This window comes from Mustela nigripes, chromosome 7 (assembly GCF_022355385.1).
Source record: "Mustela nigripes isolate SB6536 chromosome 7, MUSNIG.SB6536, whole genome shotgun sequence".
In the NCBI taxonomy this organism is placed as follows: Eukaryota; Metazoa; Chordata; class Mammalia; order Carnivora; family Mustelidae; genus Mustela; species Mustela nigripes.
Genome location: NC_081563.1, coordinates 113,603,586 through 113,622,457, shown reverse-complemented (window position 1 = coordinate 113,622,457; position 18,872 = coordinate 113,603,586). Strand labels below are relative to the sequence as shown.

General features: G+C 54.4%; 1 protein-coding gene across 3 annotated transcripts; it reads left to right on the top strand.

Annotated features, from left to right (window-relative positions):
- Nucleotides 1-372: 372 nt before the first annotated feature.
- Nucleotides 373-18,517, top strand: RBCK1 (RANBP2-type and C3HC4-type zinc finger containing 1). Of its 3 annotated transcripts, none has more exons than XM_059406724.1 (13): nucleotides 373-445; nucleotides 1,053-1,142; nucleotides 2,265-2,409; nucleotides 7,392-7,485; nucleotides 7,612-7,810; nucleotides 8,922-9,043; nucleotides 9,202-9,375; nucleotides 10,501-10,661; nucleotides 11,729-11,840; nucleotides 14,538-14,717; nucleotides 15,422-15,520; nucleotides 15,796-15,939; nucleotides 16,893-18,516. In XM_059406724.1, exons 2-13 carry the CDS (start codon nucleotides 1,121-1,123, stop codon nucleotides 16,971-16,973), a joined length of 1,533 nt encoding a protein of 510 aa, XP_059262707.1. In that variant the 5' UTR covers nucleotides 373-445; nucleotides 1,053-1,120; the 3' UTR covers nucleotides 16,974-18,516. The 3 variants fall into 3 exon arrangements, with proteins under 3 accessions (XP_059262707.1, XP_059262706.1, XP_059262708.1); XM_059406723.1 differs by lacking the exon at nucleotides 373-445 and adding an exon at nucleotides 452-557; XM_059406725.1 differs by lacking the exons at nucleotides 373-445; nucleotides 1,053-1,142; nucleotides 2,265-2,409; nucleotides 7,392-7,485; nucleotides 10,501-10,661 and having other exon boundaries at nucleotides 7,617-7,810; nucleotides 16,893-18,517.
- The last annotated feature ends 355 nt before the right edge of the window (nucleotides 18,518-18,872 follow it).

Sequence of the window (18,872 nt, the reverse complement as noted above, 5' to 3'; positions counted from 1 at the left end):
TAAACCCATTTTGCTGGGGAAATAACGGGCTGTTTTATTTTTTAGGTTTAACAGTAGACAGAGAAGGGGAGGCAATCTGCAGTCCGTGGGGGAGGACCTCGACTTTTGCTTTGCGGTGAGACTGTTGGGAACTACTGGGAGTGTTTTGAGGAGTGACGTGGTTTGATTTACATTTTAGGGACCCTCTGGCAGCAGGTGGAAAATGGACTGCTGCAAGCCAAAAGGAGCCAAGTGAGGCTAGGGCTTCCGTTGGTCTTGGGCATACAGAGCTGAGGATGGGGGCGACTCTCAGGTGTTCGGGTGGGTCCACTGAGGCTGAGCCCCGCCCCAATACCGCCCAAATCCCCGCCCCCGGCAGGCACGGTCCCGCCCCCGTCCGTGCTCGGCCGCTCCGTCCGGGCCCCGCCCCCGCCCCTTCCGCGGCGCTGCGGGAGCTGCTGGGCGGGTGAGTGAGGGTCGGGGAGTCCGAGGTCAGCTCAGCGGGGTCACTCCGGCCAAGGTCACCGAGGACCCGGACCGCCGAGATCCGGAGTAGGGCGGGGACCGCCGGGGACTGCGTAGGTGGCAGCCGCCGCTGGGTGGGCCGGGTGCTGTGTGTGGAGGGGGTGTCCGGATGTCCCGACAATCCGCTGCCCCACTTCCGGGGCCTCCACTTTCACTTTCCCTTCCGCTGTGCCGCTTTTCTCCCCTCCCCTCTGTGTGAGACCGCCCCGCAGGGGAGGCAGTGTTGCTGCAATCCCGGGCGCCGGGCGGCGCTCCCAGCAGCAGAAAGTGGGGGCTCTCCCTGGGGACTAAACAGCGCCCCGCGTTGCGGCGTCACTCTCATCCCCACGGGCTTGTCCCGTTTCCTCTGTCGTCCATTGTGGGCTTGGCTTGGTGCCGCCTGCCCTTTCACCTCCCACGCGGGGTCCTATCGGTTCCCATACCCAGTCCCCGGTGCTTGTGATGTTACCCGATTGCCGCTGGGGACATCAAGGCACAAAGAGGGCTCGGGCCGCGTTGGAGGTCACCGGCCGGGGCTGAGTTGCTTGTGGTCGTCCGTCCTCTGCCAGGTGACCCAGGGATAGCATTTCTCCGGAGCTGCTGCCCCCGCCCGGGGGGATGGGCGCAACCACGCCAGATGGACGAGAAGACCAAGAAAGGTGGGCACCCCCTGGAGGCGGCTGGGAAACTTCCTTAAGAGTTGGGCCCCGGCAGGACCCGGTCTCCCCTGCCCAAAAGGGTCCGGAAGAAGCAGCTTTAACAGTGTCCTTCCTCTACCCACCGGTCCCTGAGTTTCCTTCCTTGAGGCCTGGTTGCTGCTAGAGGCTTGTCATTCAATTATGGGATGCCCCTGAGGCCACCATGAGCCAACCGGCTGCAGTGGGGTAGGGAGCTCCCAGAGGGCACAGAAGACCTCACAGGCTGGTGGGGGAGACAGATCTCAGCTGACCTGAATACCAGGCGCTCTTGCCTCCCCTCTTGCCTGCTTCAACCAGCATCATAGAACATGTCAGGTCACCACCCTGCTTAATCATCACTCCCCCATTCCTCCTCCCCTGCAACCCGGTGCTCCTCTGTGTTCTTAAAACTGAGGCCAGAGCCCTTGGTTAGCCCACAAGGCCCTTTGGGCTTTATTATCCTCATAGTCTTATCCCACTCACCCCCTTGCTTGTTCTGATGGAGTTCCACTGGCTTCTTTCTGTTCTCTTCTAACCATTTCTTGCTCAAGGCCTTTGCCCTTACCTTTCTCTTCACCTGGTAGACTCTTCTCTAACTAGGTCTAGACATATGTAGCTTCTCCTTCTGGTCTCAGCTTCAGCATCCCCTCCTCCTAGAGGCCTTCCCTGATCTTACCCTGTCTATTTACTTGCCAGCCTGGATCACAATCTGAATTTTTTTCTGTTGTCTGTTTCCTTACTGGGCTGGGAGGTCCATGAGGAGAGGGTCCCTGTTTATCTTATTCAGTGCTGAATCCCAGTTTCTGGGACAGTGGTTGGTACCCAGTAGGAGGCTCAGTAAATGCTTGTCAGATAAATGAATGGAAGTATGGGGACCTGGGAGTATGAAGAAAAAACAGAACCAAATGAATAGGGAGGTGGAATGGGAGTTTCAGAGACTGGCCACTCAGAGAAAGGGACTTTTAAGCTGGGTACTGTTGGATATGTAGGAGTTCACCATGAAGACAGAGGAAGCAGCATGTACAAAGGATAACCACCCCCCTCACCCCCAGCTCCTAAAAGATAAATTCTGTGCTAACCTGCTTCCACTGTGCTGGGTTTCAGCGGAGGAGATGGCCCTGAGACTCAGCCGAGCCGTGGCAGGCGGGGATGAAAAGGTGGCAGTGCAGTGTGCCATCTGGCTGGCAGAGCAGCGGGTGCCCCTGAGTGTGCGACTAAAGCCTGAGGTCTCCCCAACACAGGATATCAGGTGAGGAGTGCACGGGTGGCCAAAGATGTAGAGTTTTCTGAACCCCAGCGGACCACAATGTATTCAGTTATGCTTAGTGGCAGGTTCTGGTTCTGGTGTCAGGAGACCTAGGTTCAGACCCAAGCTCTATCACTAATCAACTGTGAGATCTATGGCAAGTCACCACCCCTCTCAGAATTTCAGGGTTTTTTAAATTTTTAAAATGAGGCAATAATAGTAAGCTATTTCATAGGGTTGTTTAGAAGGTGTATTAGAATGTTAGTTCTCATGTAACAGAAAGAAACTTAGTAACAGTGGCATGAACAAGTTTGAGGGCAGGCAGTTGAGATGTGGAGGCTGTGCTTCCCAGGGTCTTCAGAGACTCAAGCTTCTGTCCTTTTATTCTGCCATTCATGGACTCCATTGTGAGGTTTGCTTCATGGTCTAAAGTGGCTGTTCCAGCTCCAGCCATCACATCAGCATTCTTGTCAGCAGGAAGGAGAAGGGGGTAGTGTCTCTCCCGATCAGGTGGGGGAGGCCCCCAAATGTGGGGCCACCCACACCCAATTGGGTGGAAGCCCCAGGGGGTGAAAGAATTCACCCTAGGCCGAACAATGGACATAGAAGTTTATTGCATACACCACAAGGGAGCAGTGGCAGGAGAGCAAAGCAGAGACTGCGAAGAGGCAGGCTGGGGGGCTGTAGTTAAAGGGCAGAGTGAGGAAGTAGGGGACCGGAAAGGATGTAATTTTCCCTTCATTGGTAAGTGTGCCCAGTGTAAGGTAATCCATTGTCAGCTAGTGCTATGAATATGTTGAAGTGGGTTGCTTAATGAGCCTGTTTGCATTCAGCTGTGGGCCCTTTTGCCTTGATCAGGTTTCCATTGCTCCAGCTTGTTGCCCCAAAGTGGCTTCTACAGAAGGGCAAAAGGATACCCCCTCCCACACTTGAGAGCACACAGCTCAGAAAGTTGCCCACTTCTTCCACTAAATTCCTGTGGACTAGAATTTATTCTCGCAGCCACGCTCAGCCTGAAGGGAGGCTGTGAAATGTGACCAAGTATCCAATAGAATTCAGGAGTTCTGTTAGCAAGAGAAGCGAGGGAGGATGAATACTGTTAGTCTTTCCCCAGAAGACTTAAACTTGACGTTGTAATACTTAGCACTGTGCCTTGCACATGTCAATCACTCAATAAACAGTGGGATTTGTCTTTTTTTTCCTGCTCTTTCCCTGCTGCTGTATAGTAAGACAGTAGTTTCATAGTTAGTGATTTTCAATGTTCCTGGTGCATCCCATTTGATTTTTTTTATGGTTTCATTGAGGTAGGGTTGACATACCATACAATTCAGCAATTTAAAGTATATAGTTCAAGGCTTTTAGTATATTCAGAGTTGTACAGCCATCACCCTCAATCAGTTATAGAACTTTTAAAAGACTTTATTTATTTATTTATTTATTTGAGAGAGGGAGAGCAGAAGCAGGGGGAGTTGGCAGAGGGAGAGGGAGAAACAGGCTCCCCACTGAGCAGAGAGCCCAATTGGGGGCTCGATCCCAGGACCATGGGAACGTGACCTGAGCCGAAGGCAGATGCCTAACTGAGCCACCCAGGTGCCCCACTTATTGAACGTTTTTATCACCCCCCTGCAGAACCCCAGTCCATACTTAGTAGTCACTCCTCATCTCCCTGCCTTTCCCCAACCCCAGCCTTAGGCAGACACTGATCTACTTGTGATCTACAGGGTTGTGCCGAGTCTGTTTATTTCATGTAAATGGAATCGTACAATATGTGGCCTTTTGTGTCTGGCTTCTTTCACTTAGCATAATGTTTTCTCAATTCAACCGTGTTGTAGCATGTATCAGAACTTTACTCCTTTTATTTTTGTTTATTATTTAAGTAGGCTTCCCTGAGTGTGGAGCTTAGTTGGGGGCTTGAACTCACAACCCTGAGATCAAGAGTCAGAGGCCTAACTGACTGAGCCACCCCAGTGCCCCAGAACTTCATTCCTTTTTGTTGCTGCATAATAATCCACTGTACGAATATACCATATTTTCTCTATTTGTTAATCATTTGATGGACATTTGTTTTTTTTCTACTTTTTGGCTAATATGAATAATGTTGCTGTTGTGAACATTTGTGTCTAGCTTTTATATTTTTTTCCAGTTTACTGAGATAGCATTGACATGTAACATTGTATTAGTTTAAGGTGATGTGATATTATGACTTATAGAGTATATATCTGGTCTTTGTCCTTTCCTGGCACAAAACTCCTTGGAACTTGGTAAGTAATGAGAGTGGTAAAGGTGCCTTTTGTTATGTGAATGAGGTGACTTTTGGAATGTCCCCAGATTACTTAGGAATAGGGCCTGGGTGGCTCCATGGTTTAGCCTCCGCTTTTGGCTCCGGTCTTGGGTCTTGACTGAGGGGAGGGAGGGCTTGATCCTGGGATCAAGCCCTGTGTTGGGCTACCTGCTTAGCAGGGACCCTGCTTCTCCCTCTCCTACTCCCCCTGCTTGTGTTCCCTCTCTTGCTGTATCTCTGTCAAATAAATAAAGTCTTAAAAAAAAAAAAAAAAAAGGAATAGGGGCTGGTGCAGAGAATCCAACCCTGTGATTAAAGAGTTGGAAATTTCAGTCCTATCCCCTTGACCTGGAAAGGGACAGGGGCTGGAGGTTGAATCAGTCCCCAATGACAATGGTTTAATCAGTCATGCCTGTATAATGAAATCTTCTTAAAAACTGAAAAGTACAGCATTCAGAGAGCTCCAGGATTGGGGAAAACATGGAGATTTGGGGAGAATGGTGCAATCCAAGAGGGCACAGAAGCTCCTCACCCCCTCCCATATACCTTGCCCTATGTGTCTCTTCCATTGGGTGGTTCCTGAATTATATCCTTTTATAAAAAAACAGTGATCTAGTAAGTAAAATGTTTGAGTTCTGTGAACTGCTCTAGCAAATTAATTGAACCTGAGGAGTGGGCTGTTGGAACCCCCAACTCTATAGCTGGTGAGTCAACACAGGTGACAACCAGGCTTGTGATTGGCATGGAGGGGGGAGGGGCAGTCTCGGGTCTGAGCCCTTAAACTGTGGACACAGCTGCTGTCTCTGGGTGGAAAGGGTGGGAATTGAGTTGCAATGTAGGGCACCGTGCTGGTGCCTGAGAATTGCTGGGGCTGTGTAAGGAGCTCCCCTCTTCTTGTCCAACGTTGGAAGTGGAGTCTAAGAATCATTTTAGATGTTCGCCATAATGATTTGGTACATGTGTGTATTGGGCAGTGATGACCACAGTAAGTTAACGTCACATACTGACATACTTACAGGTTATTATTTTTTTTAAAGATTTCATTTATTTATTTAACAGACAGAGATCACAAGTAGGCAGAGGCAGGCAGAGAGAGGGGGAACGCAGGTTCCTCCCCGAGCCGAGAGCCCAACTCGGGGCTTGATCCCAGGACCCCAGGATCACGACCTGAGCCAAAGGCAGAGGCCCAACCCACTGAGCCACCCAGGTGCCCCCAGATTATCATTATTTTTAAGTAAACTGTACACCCAACATGGGATTCCAACTCACCCCCCCCAATCAAGAGTCACATGCTCTAGGGGCATCTGGGTGGCTCAATCAGTTAAACGTCTGCCTTTGGCTCAGGTCATGATCCCAGGGTCCTGGGATGGAGTCCAACATCAGGCTCTTTGTGCAGCGGGGAGCCTGCTTCTCTCTCCCCTCTGCCTGCTGCTCCCCCTACTTGTGCTCTGTCAAACAGATAAATAAATCTTAAAAAAAAATAGGCACCCCTATTTTTTCTTGTGATAAGAGCTTTTAGGACTTATTCTCAGCAATATTCAGATACAGACACAGTATCGTTAACTGTAGTCACCATGCCATACATTACCTCTCCATGGCTTGTTTATGAACTTGGTATCATTATCATACCTATTAAGGAATTATTAGTAATAATTCCTTATAATTTCTAATAATTATTAGTAATAATTCCTTAAAATTCCATTTATATTAAAATTTCCCTGATTATCTCATTAACAATTTTTATAGTAGGTTCCCGTTAGGAACCAAAGGAGATCTACATGTAGCATTTCTTAATATCGTCTCTTTTATTCCCCCTCTCTTTTTAGGCTATTAATTTAAGAAACCTGGTCTAGGACTTCCAGAATTTTCCCACATTCTGGGTTTCTTAATTGCTGTCTCGGGGTGTCATTTTAGGATCTCTAGTTTTTCTTGTGAACTTGTAGTTGGAGCTGAAGGTTAGGTTCATCAGGAGTCACTTTTTACATTTCCAGGTGCTTGTCCTCACTTCCCGATGGCTCCTTGCTGTTCTTGTTCTGTTCTATGATTTTTCTGTTTCCTTTGGGATCAGTTCTGTTTTGTTTTGTTTTAACCTTAGCCCTTCCTTCCATGCTTTTCTTTTGATCTTCCAGAAATGTTGAAGGGTCCTTGAGAAGGCTGGTGTTTCTCTGCAGTGACCCCGGGTTGGAATCCTGCCTCTCACAGTCACTCAGTGCTTACTGGGTAGAGTCTATGTGATCTGGCTGTGCCTCAGGTTTTTTATCCTAACATAGCGGTGACAACAGTATCTGCCTCGTGGGTTCGTGGAGAGCATTAAAGGAGCAAAAATATATAAAGAGCTTTGAAGTCTTGGCATTATAGTAAATGACTGTTGGTGGCTTGGCTAAGGGGCAAAGGACAGAACCAGAGAGGAGGCTGCGGAGTAGGGGAGTGGGGCGGGGCCGATTGCAGAGGTGCTCTGTGGGGGCTGTGGTGAGTGTGGATTTGATTCTCAGAGCAGTGCAGATTCATTGCAGGGGCTTCAGCAGTGGGTTCTGATCAAGAAGGAAGCCCAGGGCTGCAGGAATCCAGAAAAAGTCCCTACCCCAGTCTGGGGGGCCGTGGGCATGTGCCCATGTGTCTGTACACATGTGTGCGTGCGCAAGTATGCAGACACATACGTGCCAGTAGCTGGAGGCTGGGGCTGGACCTGTGACCTTCTCCGCAGGCTGTGGGTAAGCGTGGAGGATGCTCAGATGCACACAGTCACCATCTGGCTCACAGTGCGTCCTGACATGACCGTGGCTTCCCTCAAGGACATGGTGAGTTGGCAGGGGGCAGGGCCACACTGAAGGGACACATCAGGGCACATGCTTCCCATTTCGCTTCCACCTCCCTTTACTCTGGTCTTCCTTTTCTACCCTCTCGCTCTCCGTATCCCCTGCCAGGTATTCCTGGACTACGGCTTTCCGCCTGTCCTGCAGCAGTGGGTGATTGGGCAGCGGCTGGCCCGGGACCAGGAGACCCTGCACTCCCATGGGGTGCGGCGGAATGGGGACACTGCCTACCTCTACCTGCTGTCAGCCTGCAACACCTCACTCAACCCTCAGGAGCTGCAGCGGGAGAGGCAATTGCGGATGCTGGAAGGTGAGGCTCAGTCTCTGAGTGGCTGGGGACTCACCTAGATCCAGGGCGAGGGAACAGAGCCCATGGCTTTGGTCAGGAGCTCTCATGGGGAGGACCTTATCCATAGTGGGGAAGAGAGGACAAAGGGCACCCTGGAGGGAGCCATTTCAGAGCCATTCTGAGAGCAGCAGGAGAGGGTCTGAGTTCAGTCCTGGCATTCACCAGCTGTATGACATCGGGCCAGTCCCTTCTTGTCTGTTCCTCAGTTTCTAAATCCTTACACTGGATATGATGATGATGATAACAGCGTTTATTCTAAATGTTTTGCTTATTATCTGGAAATATTTCAGACTTCCAGAAAAGTTGCAACATTGTACAAAGAGTTGTATAACAAATTTCCAAGTACCTTTCACCTGGATTCCCCAAAAGAGTAACATTTCACCACAATTGCTTTGCTTTGTCATTATATAAAAATTATTTATGTACGTCTAAATAACTTTTTTTCTGAACTGTTTTGAAGTTGCAGACACGATGTCCCTGTCCCCTAAATATTTCCGTGTGCATGTTCTTGGAAAAAGGGTCATTTTCTTACATTACCACATATAACTACCAAACTTAGGAAATTAGCAATGATGAAATACTATTACCTAATCCACAGATGTTACCCAGATTTTACCAGTTGTCCCACGAATGTCCTTTTATAGCCAGGCACCTGGCAGTGTCCTCATGTCTCTCAGGGCCTTTTAGTCTTTAGTGTCCTGTGTTCCTCTGACTTTCCTGATATTTGGCCAGTTTTTTTTTCTTGTCTCATATCCCCTCATGAATGGATGTAGATCAGTACTTGGCAGGAGCATCTCAGAAATGATTGTGCCTCTAGGTGCATGGCCTTTGGAGCACAGGAAGCCGGTTTTTAAGCGGGGGGCTAGCAGGGGCACTCACGGGTGGAGGAGGGACCCCGACCCTGTGGTAGCCATACATTCAGCCAGGTGTAGGCTCACCTGTCGAATCCGGGGGAGACTTCCCCCAGGGAGAAGGGAGCTGCGTGGGGGCAGGGCTCAAGGCGCCTGACTGGCTCGGAGTATGCACGAAGTGGGCTGCCTGGAACTGCCACCCCCTAAACCCTCCTCCCTAGATCTGGGCTTCAAAGACCTCACGCTGCAGCCCCGGGGCCCCCTGGAGCCTGTCCCCGCGAAGCCCGGAGGCCCCCAGGAGTCGGGGCGGGGCCAGCCTGATGCCACGCCAGAATCCCCGCCGGTAAGCCGCCCCCGCCTCCGTGTGCAGGTGACCTAGCGCCCTGCCTCTGACTCCGCCTCCAAGCTCCCGGGCCCCGCCCCCCAACCGACGCCTGGAGTCGGGACCCCCGGCCGCCCCTCGCGTTGCTCAACCCCCTCATCTCCCGACTCTGCTCCCAGGTGGGCTGGCAGTGCCCGGGCTGCACCTTCATTAACAAGCCCACGAGGCCCGGCTGCGAGATGTGCTGCCGGGCGCGGCCTGAGGCTTATCAGGTCCCCGCCTCTTATCAGCCGGACGAGGAGGAAAGAGCTCGCCTGGCGGGCGAGGAGGAGGCACTGCGCCAGTACCAGCAGGTAGGCGCGGGAAGTCCCGGGACTTTGCCCACAGAGTGGGCGGGGAGGCGTAGAACGGGAAGGGAGGCCCCTCCGCAATGCCGCTCCTCCCCCGTTGCTGCCTTGCCCTCTGACCCCACCGCTGGTGGAAACTGCACTTGACGCGACTCACCCTCTCCTGGAGGTCTTGGGTGCTGAGAGCTTGCTCCCGGGCTGTGGCCCCGGCCCCAGCTTTGACTTACACACCCACTGTGCTTACAACTCGCCTGGCTGTGACTCCAGTACCCTAGGTCCGACCATGCTTTTGTCCACCTCCCTCCGTATCCGCCTGTGACCTAGCTCTTGCTCCACTCAGACGTCACCTCACCCTGGACCCTAGTGTTCCTGACCCCCTCCGTCCCTGTTGTGTCACCCCCGACTTCCTATGAGCCTGGACCCAGCCTTTCACCTCTCCCTGGGAGATTGAGCCTGTCCTCTGTCCTGCCCCTCCCAAAGCTCTGCCCCCGATCCTGACACAAGTCCTGATTAAACAGATACCATATCCTGACTGTTCCCCATTCTGATCGGATGCCCCCTAACCCCCACCTGCATTCCCTTTGGATCTGGTGCTATCCTTTTCCCACCCCAGCCATGACCTCATTCGTGGTCTTACCTCCAGCCGTGGTCCAGATCCATCCTCTCTCCCGTCTTGCTTTGCTGCCTAGCTTTACCACCACCTCCATACCCCTGACCCACTCTGTGACCTTGGCCGGCTCCAACGCCACCCCCGCTCAGCCCTGCCCTACTTCTTGGCAGGGATGTGAGCCCTGTTACTTCGACTATCCCCTCAAACCTTAACCCTCTTCCTTTCCCTACCGCCATCACTTGCTCACGTGGTTGCAGCCCCGACCTGCCGCAGCCTGGCCCACCTCCGTCCCTTGGCTTCCTCCCCTCCCCTCCTGGCCCCGCTCTGGCCCCACCCTTCCCAGCATCTAGTCTCCTGCCGGCGACCAGGTTCCCCCCTCCCAACCCGGACCCAGGGATCCTGCTCTACCCCAGCTTTGCCCCGCCTCCAGGGTATGACCTGGTCCCGGGTCCTGCCCCTTTCCCGGTCTGCCCCTCCCCTGAGACCCTGACCCGCCCCGCGGCCCCACCCCGTGTGCCCAGCGGAAGCAGCAGCAGCAGGAGGGGAACTACCTGCAGCACGTCCAGCTGGATCAGAGGAGCCTGGTGCTGAACACCGAGCCCACCGAGTGCCCCGTGTGCTACTTGGTGCTGGCGCCCGGCGATGCCGTGGTGCTGCGTGAGTGTCTGCACGCCTTCTGCAGGTGCGGCCCCCACCCCCACCTCCCGCAGCACAGCGTTTCTCACAGCCGCCAATTCCCGGAGGGCTGAGAATGGGTGGGGCCCGTGCTCTTACATCTCATTGGATGCCCGCAAAAACCTGCGAGGTCGGCGAGGTAGGCGCTGTCTCCGCATTTTGCATAGGAGTGCGAGGTTCAGAGAGGTCTGCGGCGTGCTCAAGGTCACACAGCTCAGGCGTTCTGGTTCCAGCATCAGCGCCCTTTGCTACTGCCTGGGCGGGCGCCTCGAAGGGCAGTGGGGCCCTGTCTCCCGCAACCCAAGCCGAGCCCGCTCTCTGCCTGGCCCGGGAGCAGGCTGCCAGCCCCGGGCTGTGAAGATCGCACCCTTCTTCACCCCAGCAGGCCTTGGTTGAGTGGCCCCTTGGTGCCAGAGACTGTGCCAGGCCTGGGGATCCACGGGTGAACAAAAAACTGTTCATTCCAGTGGAGAGCCTGATGGTGATAAAAAAAATGACTGGTATAATTGTAAATTGTGTTGGATGCTAAGTCCTGGTGAATTATGAGAAGAAAACAATAAACCCAGGGGCTCTGCTTCTGGAAGGGGGTCAGGGAAGCCCCACGGCAGGTAGCCCTTGAACAGAGACCAGAAGGTCTGGTGCAGGGGTGTGCCTGGCTCATCTGTGTGGCCAGAGCAGAGGGATGGACAGGGGTGTTAGGATGCACCCCCGGGGTTCTTGTGAGCTGTAGTGAGGGGTGCGGGTTGTTCTGGGCAGGTCGGGTTGGGAGGCTGCTGGGGACAATGCGGCCACTGTTGAGAGTGGACTGTAGGGGTGACGAGGACTCAGGGATTCCAGTGAAGCTGCACCCACAGTCCCCCAGGCAGGGGGTGATGGGGGCCTGGGCCAGAGTAGTGGGGGTGGCCGTTGGGTAGACGGAGGCCTTGCTGGTGGATCTGTGGGAGGGATAGGAAGGGAGAGAAGTACTGAAGCAAAGCCTACCTGGGGTCAGGCCTCGCCACGTGAGGGGTATAGTCTGGGTAGATGGGGTTCAGAGGACACTAACCTCCACCCATCACCCCTCTCCCCCTTCAGGGAGTGTCTGCAGGGCACCATCCGCAACAGCCAGGAGGCGGAGGTTTCCTGCCCCTTCATTGACAACACATACTCGTGCTCGGGCAAGCTGCTGGAGCGGGAGATCCGGGCGGTAAGGCCTGGGGGCTGGGAGGGGGAGGGGCATGCCTGGAGCTGGCAGGTCTCAGGCTGCACACATATATCCAGAGCCTTCTGGGTGGGATGCTGGGGGCCAAGCAGTGAAGAAGATGGGACTTGGGGGAAGTAGCTGCTTAAGAAACCACTCTTGTGAAGGAAAGACAGCACAGGTGTTAAGAGTGGGGAAACCTGGGGCCATTGGTCGTGGTGACCTCCAGTCAGATACTCAGCCTGTGCCTTGCTTTTCTCATCTCAGGGTCAAAGTTAGTTTCTTCGACGGTTGTCTAAGGTTGTGTGTAAAGCACTACTCTAGAGTAGTGCTTAGCGCATGGTGAGTGAGCCCTTGTATCAGCTTGCGTCTGCTGAGTAACAAGTTATTCCAGACACTGTGTCTTCAACCACTGTTTATTTAGTTCATGCATTTGCAAATTTGTCATTGGGGTTGGATGGGTTTAGCCAGATGATTCCTGTAGCGCCTGATCCTTCTAGCTTCTGCTAGCCCTGGCCAGTCTCCGGTGGGTTTAGCTGGTGGGTCCACTGTCCTGGACTGGTTCATGATGGCCTTACCAGTGGGAGGGGAAGGGCAGCTGGTTGTCTTTCCAGTTTGCTCTCTCCACCCGGCAAGCTGGACCCGCCTGCCCACTGGCTGGTGGTCCCCAGGTTCAGAGAGCAGCCAGCAGGGGGCTCCAGTGCAAGAGTGCTTGCCCTCTTCTCTCACTTGCTGCCCTCCCAGGGAGCATGCTTAAGCCCAGAGTCCCTGCGAGAGGGGACCACCCAAGGGTGTGGAGTCAGAGAGACACAGTAAATGGTGGCCATCGCTCCAGCAGTCCATTCCGGTGATGTAGGCATCTGGGTGCACAGTCGCCTTGACTGTTACCAGTGGCATTACCAAGTTCTCACCCTCTGGGAGTCTCCGTATCCCCACTTGGAAAATTGACTGTTGGGCTTGATTCATGGTTTTTAAACTGCTGGGGAAGGGGCCTTCTCAGAATTGGGCATCTTGGGATTACCAGGCCAGAACATGAGGCAGGGTCAGAGGTGGCCGAGGCCCACGTGGGAGACCCCTCCAGGCACATCCCCAAGCCCTCTGTTCTGTTCCTTCTGCCTCTCCTTTCTGCGAGCCTCCTTGGCTGCACCTAGTATTTCCTGGAGTCCAAAGGGTCTGCCTCAGCTGAAAAAGGGGAGGCAGAAAGGGTGGGGCTTGGGGAACTTACTCCTACAGCAAGAACAGCCCCTTGTATGTGTTGTCTGTGGGGCATCAGGGAAGGGCGGCTCCAGGGGGCTGCTGAGGCCTTCTCACTGCGGCCTGGAAAGCTCCCAGACATGGAGTCAGTCATTCCGTATGTTCTGACACCCATGTGGTTACCCAGAGGTTTGTCCTTGAGGTCCATCCCTGCCAAGGGCATTGTGATGGGACCAGAGTTCCTGCCAAGGGGTGCAGGGCCCACGCTTCCCCAGAGCCCCTGGGGATTAACCCAAGACGGAGAAGGTCAGGTGTGGCAGAGGGGGAAAGGGGCATGGATCAGCAGAGTAATGCAGTGGGGGTTATCTTTACAAAACACATGTCTCAACCACCTAGAACTGGAACAGAAATCAAAGAGAAAAGTCACCTGCCACCTTGCCGTCCCGGGGGGTCGCTGATTGCATTTTCCGGTTTCCCAGGTCCCAGACATGACTTTATTCATTTTTAAATTAGGTTTACTAAGGGAAACTTGGCATGCAATAAAATGCACGCATTGCATGCAGTTGGGTGAGTTTTGACAAGTGTTTAACTCTTGTAAACACCACCCAATTGAGATGTAGAAAGTAGGCATGGTTTTTCCTTTGTTGTTACCAGCAGAGATAAAACAGCTTTTGCTCTTTCATGGTAGAGTGTTTCTAAGGATTATCATAAATCTTACGGCATCTGTCCTGCTTACACCTCTTCTCATAATAATTCTTGTTTCTCAGTTTGGAACAAATGCTTCAGGGGACATTTTGTGTGGTGTCTCTTCTTCTATGTTGTATGTTAGGATGAACTCATGGAAGTGGAGTGTGTCCCAAAGGGTCAGAGAAGTTTATTTTTTTTAAGATTTTATTTATTTATTTGACAGAGAGAAATCACAAGTAGATGGAGAGGCAGGCAGAGAGAGAGAGAGGGAAGCAGGCTCCCTGCTGAGCAGAAAGCCTGATGCGGGACTTGATCCCAGGATCCTGAGATCATGACCTGGACTGAAGGCAGCGGCCTAACCCACTGAGCCACCCAGGTGACCCGGGTCAGAGAAGTTTTGTTGAAACACGACTGCCACGTTGCTTTCTCAGTGTGATGTACCAGGATACTAGTTTAACAACATCTTCCCCAGCATTGCCAGTTACTTTCTTGATTATTTTTCCTTTTTTTTTTCAAATTGTAGAATATACATAACAAAATTTACCTTTTTTTTTTCATTTATACTCTGTAAGTGCACAGCTCTGTGCCATTACGTACTCTGACAGAGTTGCGCAGCCATCGCGACCATCCATCTCTAGAACTTTCAATCCACTTTCTGATTGGAGTTTTTAAACACTGAGGGTGGTACAAAGTAAAGAGCCAGGGCCAGGTTGGACTTCATGGGTTGGGGGCTTTCTGGAGGATATTTGGGAGCAAGGAGGGCCCTCATGGGCTGTTCTGAACCCCAAGCAAACCGGGTTGTGGGTTGTGGCCTTTTGGCAGCTACTGCCCCCTGAGGATTACCAGCGGTTTCTGGACCTGGGTGTCTCCATCGCAGAAAACCGCAGTGCCTTCAGCTACCACTGCAAGACCCCGGACTGCAAGGGATGGTGCTTCTTTGAGGATGATGTCAACGAGTTTACGTGCCCGGTGTGCTTCCACGTCAACTGCCTGCTCTGTAAGGTGGGGACAGGGACGCATGCCGTCTCTCCCCCCATCCTGCCAGGAGCTCACTGCAGCTCAGTGCCTGTTCTCCTGGGAAGGGAGCTGGGGCACTACTAGCCTGTCAGGACAGATGCCAACATGTCTGTGACGGGACCTGGCCTGGGCTCCAAACAGAGCCTAGGGTTTGGTCCAAGCCTTGGCCCTTGGTGGAACCTCAGCTTAGACTGACCCCTGACCTTGGCCTCTAACCAGACCCTGTTCCCAGTCACAGACTGACCCCAGCCCTGGCCCCTGACGGAGTCTTTCCAGACCCTGACCTCAGGATGCTCCCTCCCCTCATCGTCTCAGTTCTTGACCACTGAGGAGACTGGTCTCCAGCAAGGAGACAGATCTGAGCCTGGTCACGGCCTAAGCAAGCTCGGTCTCAGAGCATCGGTCCTGCAATCAGGCAGAGTCTAGCTGGGGCTGCAGCTGTGGGGAGAGGGGGCGTAAGGATTTCTCTGGCCTCAGGACTTAGCGTACATGGGTATTATCATCATCCTATGGGACAGCCCTGGCCTCCCCTCCCTGACCCCTTGTCGCCTTCCATAGAATGGGTAGCTGGTGTATGAAGCGAGGCCCTGTCCCTGACGTCATCTAGAGGCAGTTAGTGCCCCTCAAGTCTCTCAGCTTCATAACCCCTTAGGGAACCTTGTCACCTCGAGCTCCTCACTCTGCCGCAGGCCATCCATGAGCAGATGAACTGCAAGGAGTACCAGGAGGACCTGGCCCTGCGGGCTCAGAACGATGTGGCCGCCCGGCAGACGACAGAGATGCTCAGGGTGAGGCAGGGTTGGGGCTGAGGGCCTGGAGACTGGAGTTCCGGGAGGTCTTGGCGGGTGGGGGGCTTCTCAGCGCTGTCGGGCGGTCCTGGTGTCATCGCCATCCGGAAGTGGGACCTGGTTAGGACAAGTGGGCGGGTGGCGAGCAGCAGGATGGGCGTCCGCAGAGATGAGGCCTGGGTGGAGTGGTGGAGCAGAGTGAGCCCCTGACCCCTGAGGGAACAGCCGGCTTCCCTGTGTGGGGGGCCAGGGGCTGAACCCCCGCTCCGCCCCAGTCCATGCTGCAGCAGGGCGAGGCCATGCACTGCCCGCAGTGCCGGATCGTGGTGCAGAAGAAGGACGGCTGTGACTGGATGCGGTGCACTGTCTGCCACACGGAAATCTGCTGGGTCACCAAAGGCCCGCGCTGGGGCCCCGGGGTGAGTCCTCTGGAGATCAGGGGCTTGGGAGTGCTGTGGGGAGGTGCCCAGGGGGCCCTGCCCGAGAACAGGGCCCAGCCCCTGGGCCAGGTCTGACCACTGCCTGTATTTATGCAGCTGGTAAAGTAAGAATGTTCTTTACATTCTTTAAATGTTTGAAAAGTACCAAGAAAAGTAGACTGTCTTGTGAGCTGTGAAAGTGACACAAAATCCAAGTGTCTGTCCTTATGTAGCATGTTCCGGGAGCACTGCCCTATACATCCCCTGTGGCCCATGTGTGGCTGCGTTTGCGCCGCAGGTGGGGACCGTATGGACCCAGCAACCTGAAGGACCCGGCCCCCACCCCACCAAGGGCAGCGAGGAGGCTTCGGTCTGGGGGTGTAGGGCAGCAGAGGCAGAGTGGCCCCCGGCACCAGCACGCCCTGGCCTTGTGGTTAGGCTGTTCATCTGGAACCCAGAGATGCCGGCAGGGATGGGGCTGGGGCCTCTCGCCCCTTCTCCCAAGTCAGCTGGAAACGCGCACGGGGTGCTCCATGGCAGCCTATGGGTGAACGTGGAGGGCCGCTGCCTTTATTAGGAGTGTGGTCGTGGAGACGGGCTCAGCTTTGTGTACTGCCGGACGCCAGGAGAGACGGAGGCAGAGGGAGCTGCCCTCTCTCCAGGGCCCGGGCATGGGCCCACCCAGGATAGGCAAGGGTCTGTCGCATCCTTTGGCTGCTCTGGGTCCAGGGGAGCATAGACTGAGACCATGTACTTAGGGGTGCCATGGGAGCCCAGAAAGGTCTTACTGCTTCCACCAGGTAGCTGAGGCCTAGGGGGCTGTTGGTAGCAGGAGGACCTGCCTGAGCAAAGGCCTGGAGTGGGAACGTACAGCGCTTGGGGGTGTGATGGAGCAGCCCCGGGGGAGGGCACTTTCTTAACCACCATGACCTTCTCTCCTCCCCATCCTCTAGGGCCCAGGAGACACCAGCGGGGGCTGCCGTTGCCGGGTGAACGGGATTCCTTGCCACCCCAGCTGTCAGAACTGCCACTAGCTGAGGATGGCCGGGTCCCCACGCTGGCCCAGCCCCACATCCCCACGCTGCTGTGGGACAGGGCTAGTGCTTTGGCTCTGATTTCTGGCCTGGGAGATGCCTTTGTGCTTGGCTGAGACGGGCCTTGTAGAGACCACAGCCCCTGAGCCGTGTGGATGTGTCTGTAAGGGGTATTGCAGGGGGCCCTGCCTAAGCTTGTGCTCGGTGTTTGTGGCTCCCTCTGCCCCAGGGCCTCTGCCCTGCCTCTGGGGCTGGCTGGCCAGACCTCTCCGCTCTTCTCTGCATCTCTCCCCTCTGCCTGACACAGACTTAAACACAGCCCTGCCGGATGAAACCTCTGAGAGCCCCAAGTGAGCCCACACTCTGCCCTTCCCCCACCCTCAACTGCTGAGCGCCGAGCACCCAGAGCCCACCACTTCCTTGTCAGCTCTCTGGGGCTGACTTTCCTGTCTTTGCTGTCGGAGGTTTGGGGCCTCACAGCTGCTGCTAAGCCCGTTTGGAGACGGGGAAGACCTGGTGCTATCTGAAGTGGTCCCTCAGACTTAGCTTCTGGGTCTCCCCTTTGCTGCCTGTGTGAACGAATTAAAATGGCTTTCCAGAAAGGGATGAGGGTGATGTTGTGAGAGGGCGTGAAAGCGTCACGGCCGGTCCCCTGCACGTGGGCAGGACAGCGAGTTCTGTGGGCACCAGGGCAGGGTCGGGGAGCCCCTGGCCATGGTGGAGCAGGGTGTGACCAGCACGGGGATCCTTGCTCTGGTCGGGGCATCCTTGTGCCCGCTGGAGGGGCTGCCTGCTCTTGAGTCAGCAGCCTCCTGGGCGGGCGATTGGCAGTATGTCCCGGGACGAGGAAGTGGGCTCTGCGGATGGGCCACTGGGCGGAGCGGGGCAAGGCCCCGACCAGACGGCAGGCCAGTCTTGCTGCAGACTTGGGGCCCTTCAGTGGATGTCCAGGGTTGGACAGCGATCTTTCAGGAACACATGAAGCTGCTACAGTTGAGGGGCAGGGTGGAGGGGGCTGGCCATCCTCGTTTAATACCTCAGGCGAGCTGGCGCAGTGTCAGGGCAGCAGCATTTATCCATCATCACTCTGCTGGTCAGAGATGAAGAAAGCATGGCGGTGGGTGTCCATTCTGGAAGTTCTGCTGCCTTTTCTCACCAACCCTTTTCCCCGTTGAGATCTGGTATTTGATGGCGAACACGTATCTGAGCTTGGATGTGGGTCACCGTCATGACAGGCAGAGGGCGTCTCTGCCTCTCAAGGCCTGACTGGATTCAGGCCCCAGAATTTGGGTTATGTGGCTTTGGCTGGGGGTAAACGATAGGGCAGGGCTCATTCCGGTCCCTCAATAGGCACTGCCACCCGTCCCTGAAAGACAAGACTCAAGAGTTGACCCCAGAGGATCTGGGTGGCTCAGTTGGCTAAGCAACTGCCTTCGGCTCAAGTCATGATATCAGGGTCCTGGGATCGAGCCCCACATCGGGCTCTCTGCTCAGCGGGGAGACTGCTTCTTCCTCTCCCTTTGCCTGTCACTCCCCTGCCTGTGCTCTCTCTCTGTCAAATAAATAAAATCTTAAAAAAAAAAAAAAAAAAAAAAAAAGACTTGACACAAGACACTGGGAACGGAGATGACTGAGAACATGAGTGCCTTGTGTTCTGCTGGCCTCCCTGTCCTGGGAGGAAGAAAGGGTCAGATAGAGCCCCTGCCTGGAAGGAAACAGAACATGCTAAGGGGAGCCTGGCTGCAGGAGAGTGAGATGGGCCCCAGCGCGGGTGGGAGGTGTTCTGTCCCCAGCGCCTCCCTCATCCTGCCGAGGAATAGCCCTTGGGGGCCCGGGGCACAAGATCTAAGCAGAGACCATTCTCTTAATGCAGAGGGGATGAACTGACGAGCCACAGGC

Coding starts and splice junctions, on each gene's coding strand:
- RBCK1 (XM_059406724.1), top strand. CDS start 1,121: ATGGACGAGAAGACCAAGAAAG. Junction 10,662..11,728: donor TGTCTGCACGCCTTCTGCAG/GTGCGGCCCCCA, acceptor CTCCCCCTTCAG/GGAGTGTCTGCAGGGCACCA. Junction 11,841..14,537: donor TGGAGCGGGAGATCCGGGCG/GTAAGGCCTGGG, acceptor GCCTTTTGGCAG/CTACTGCCCCCTGAGGATTA.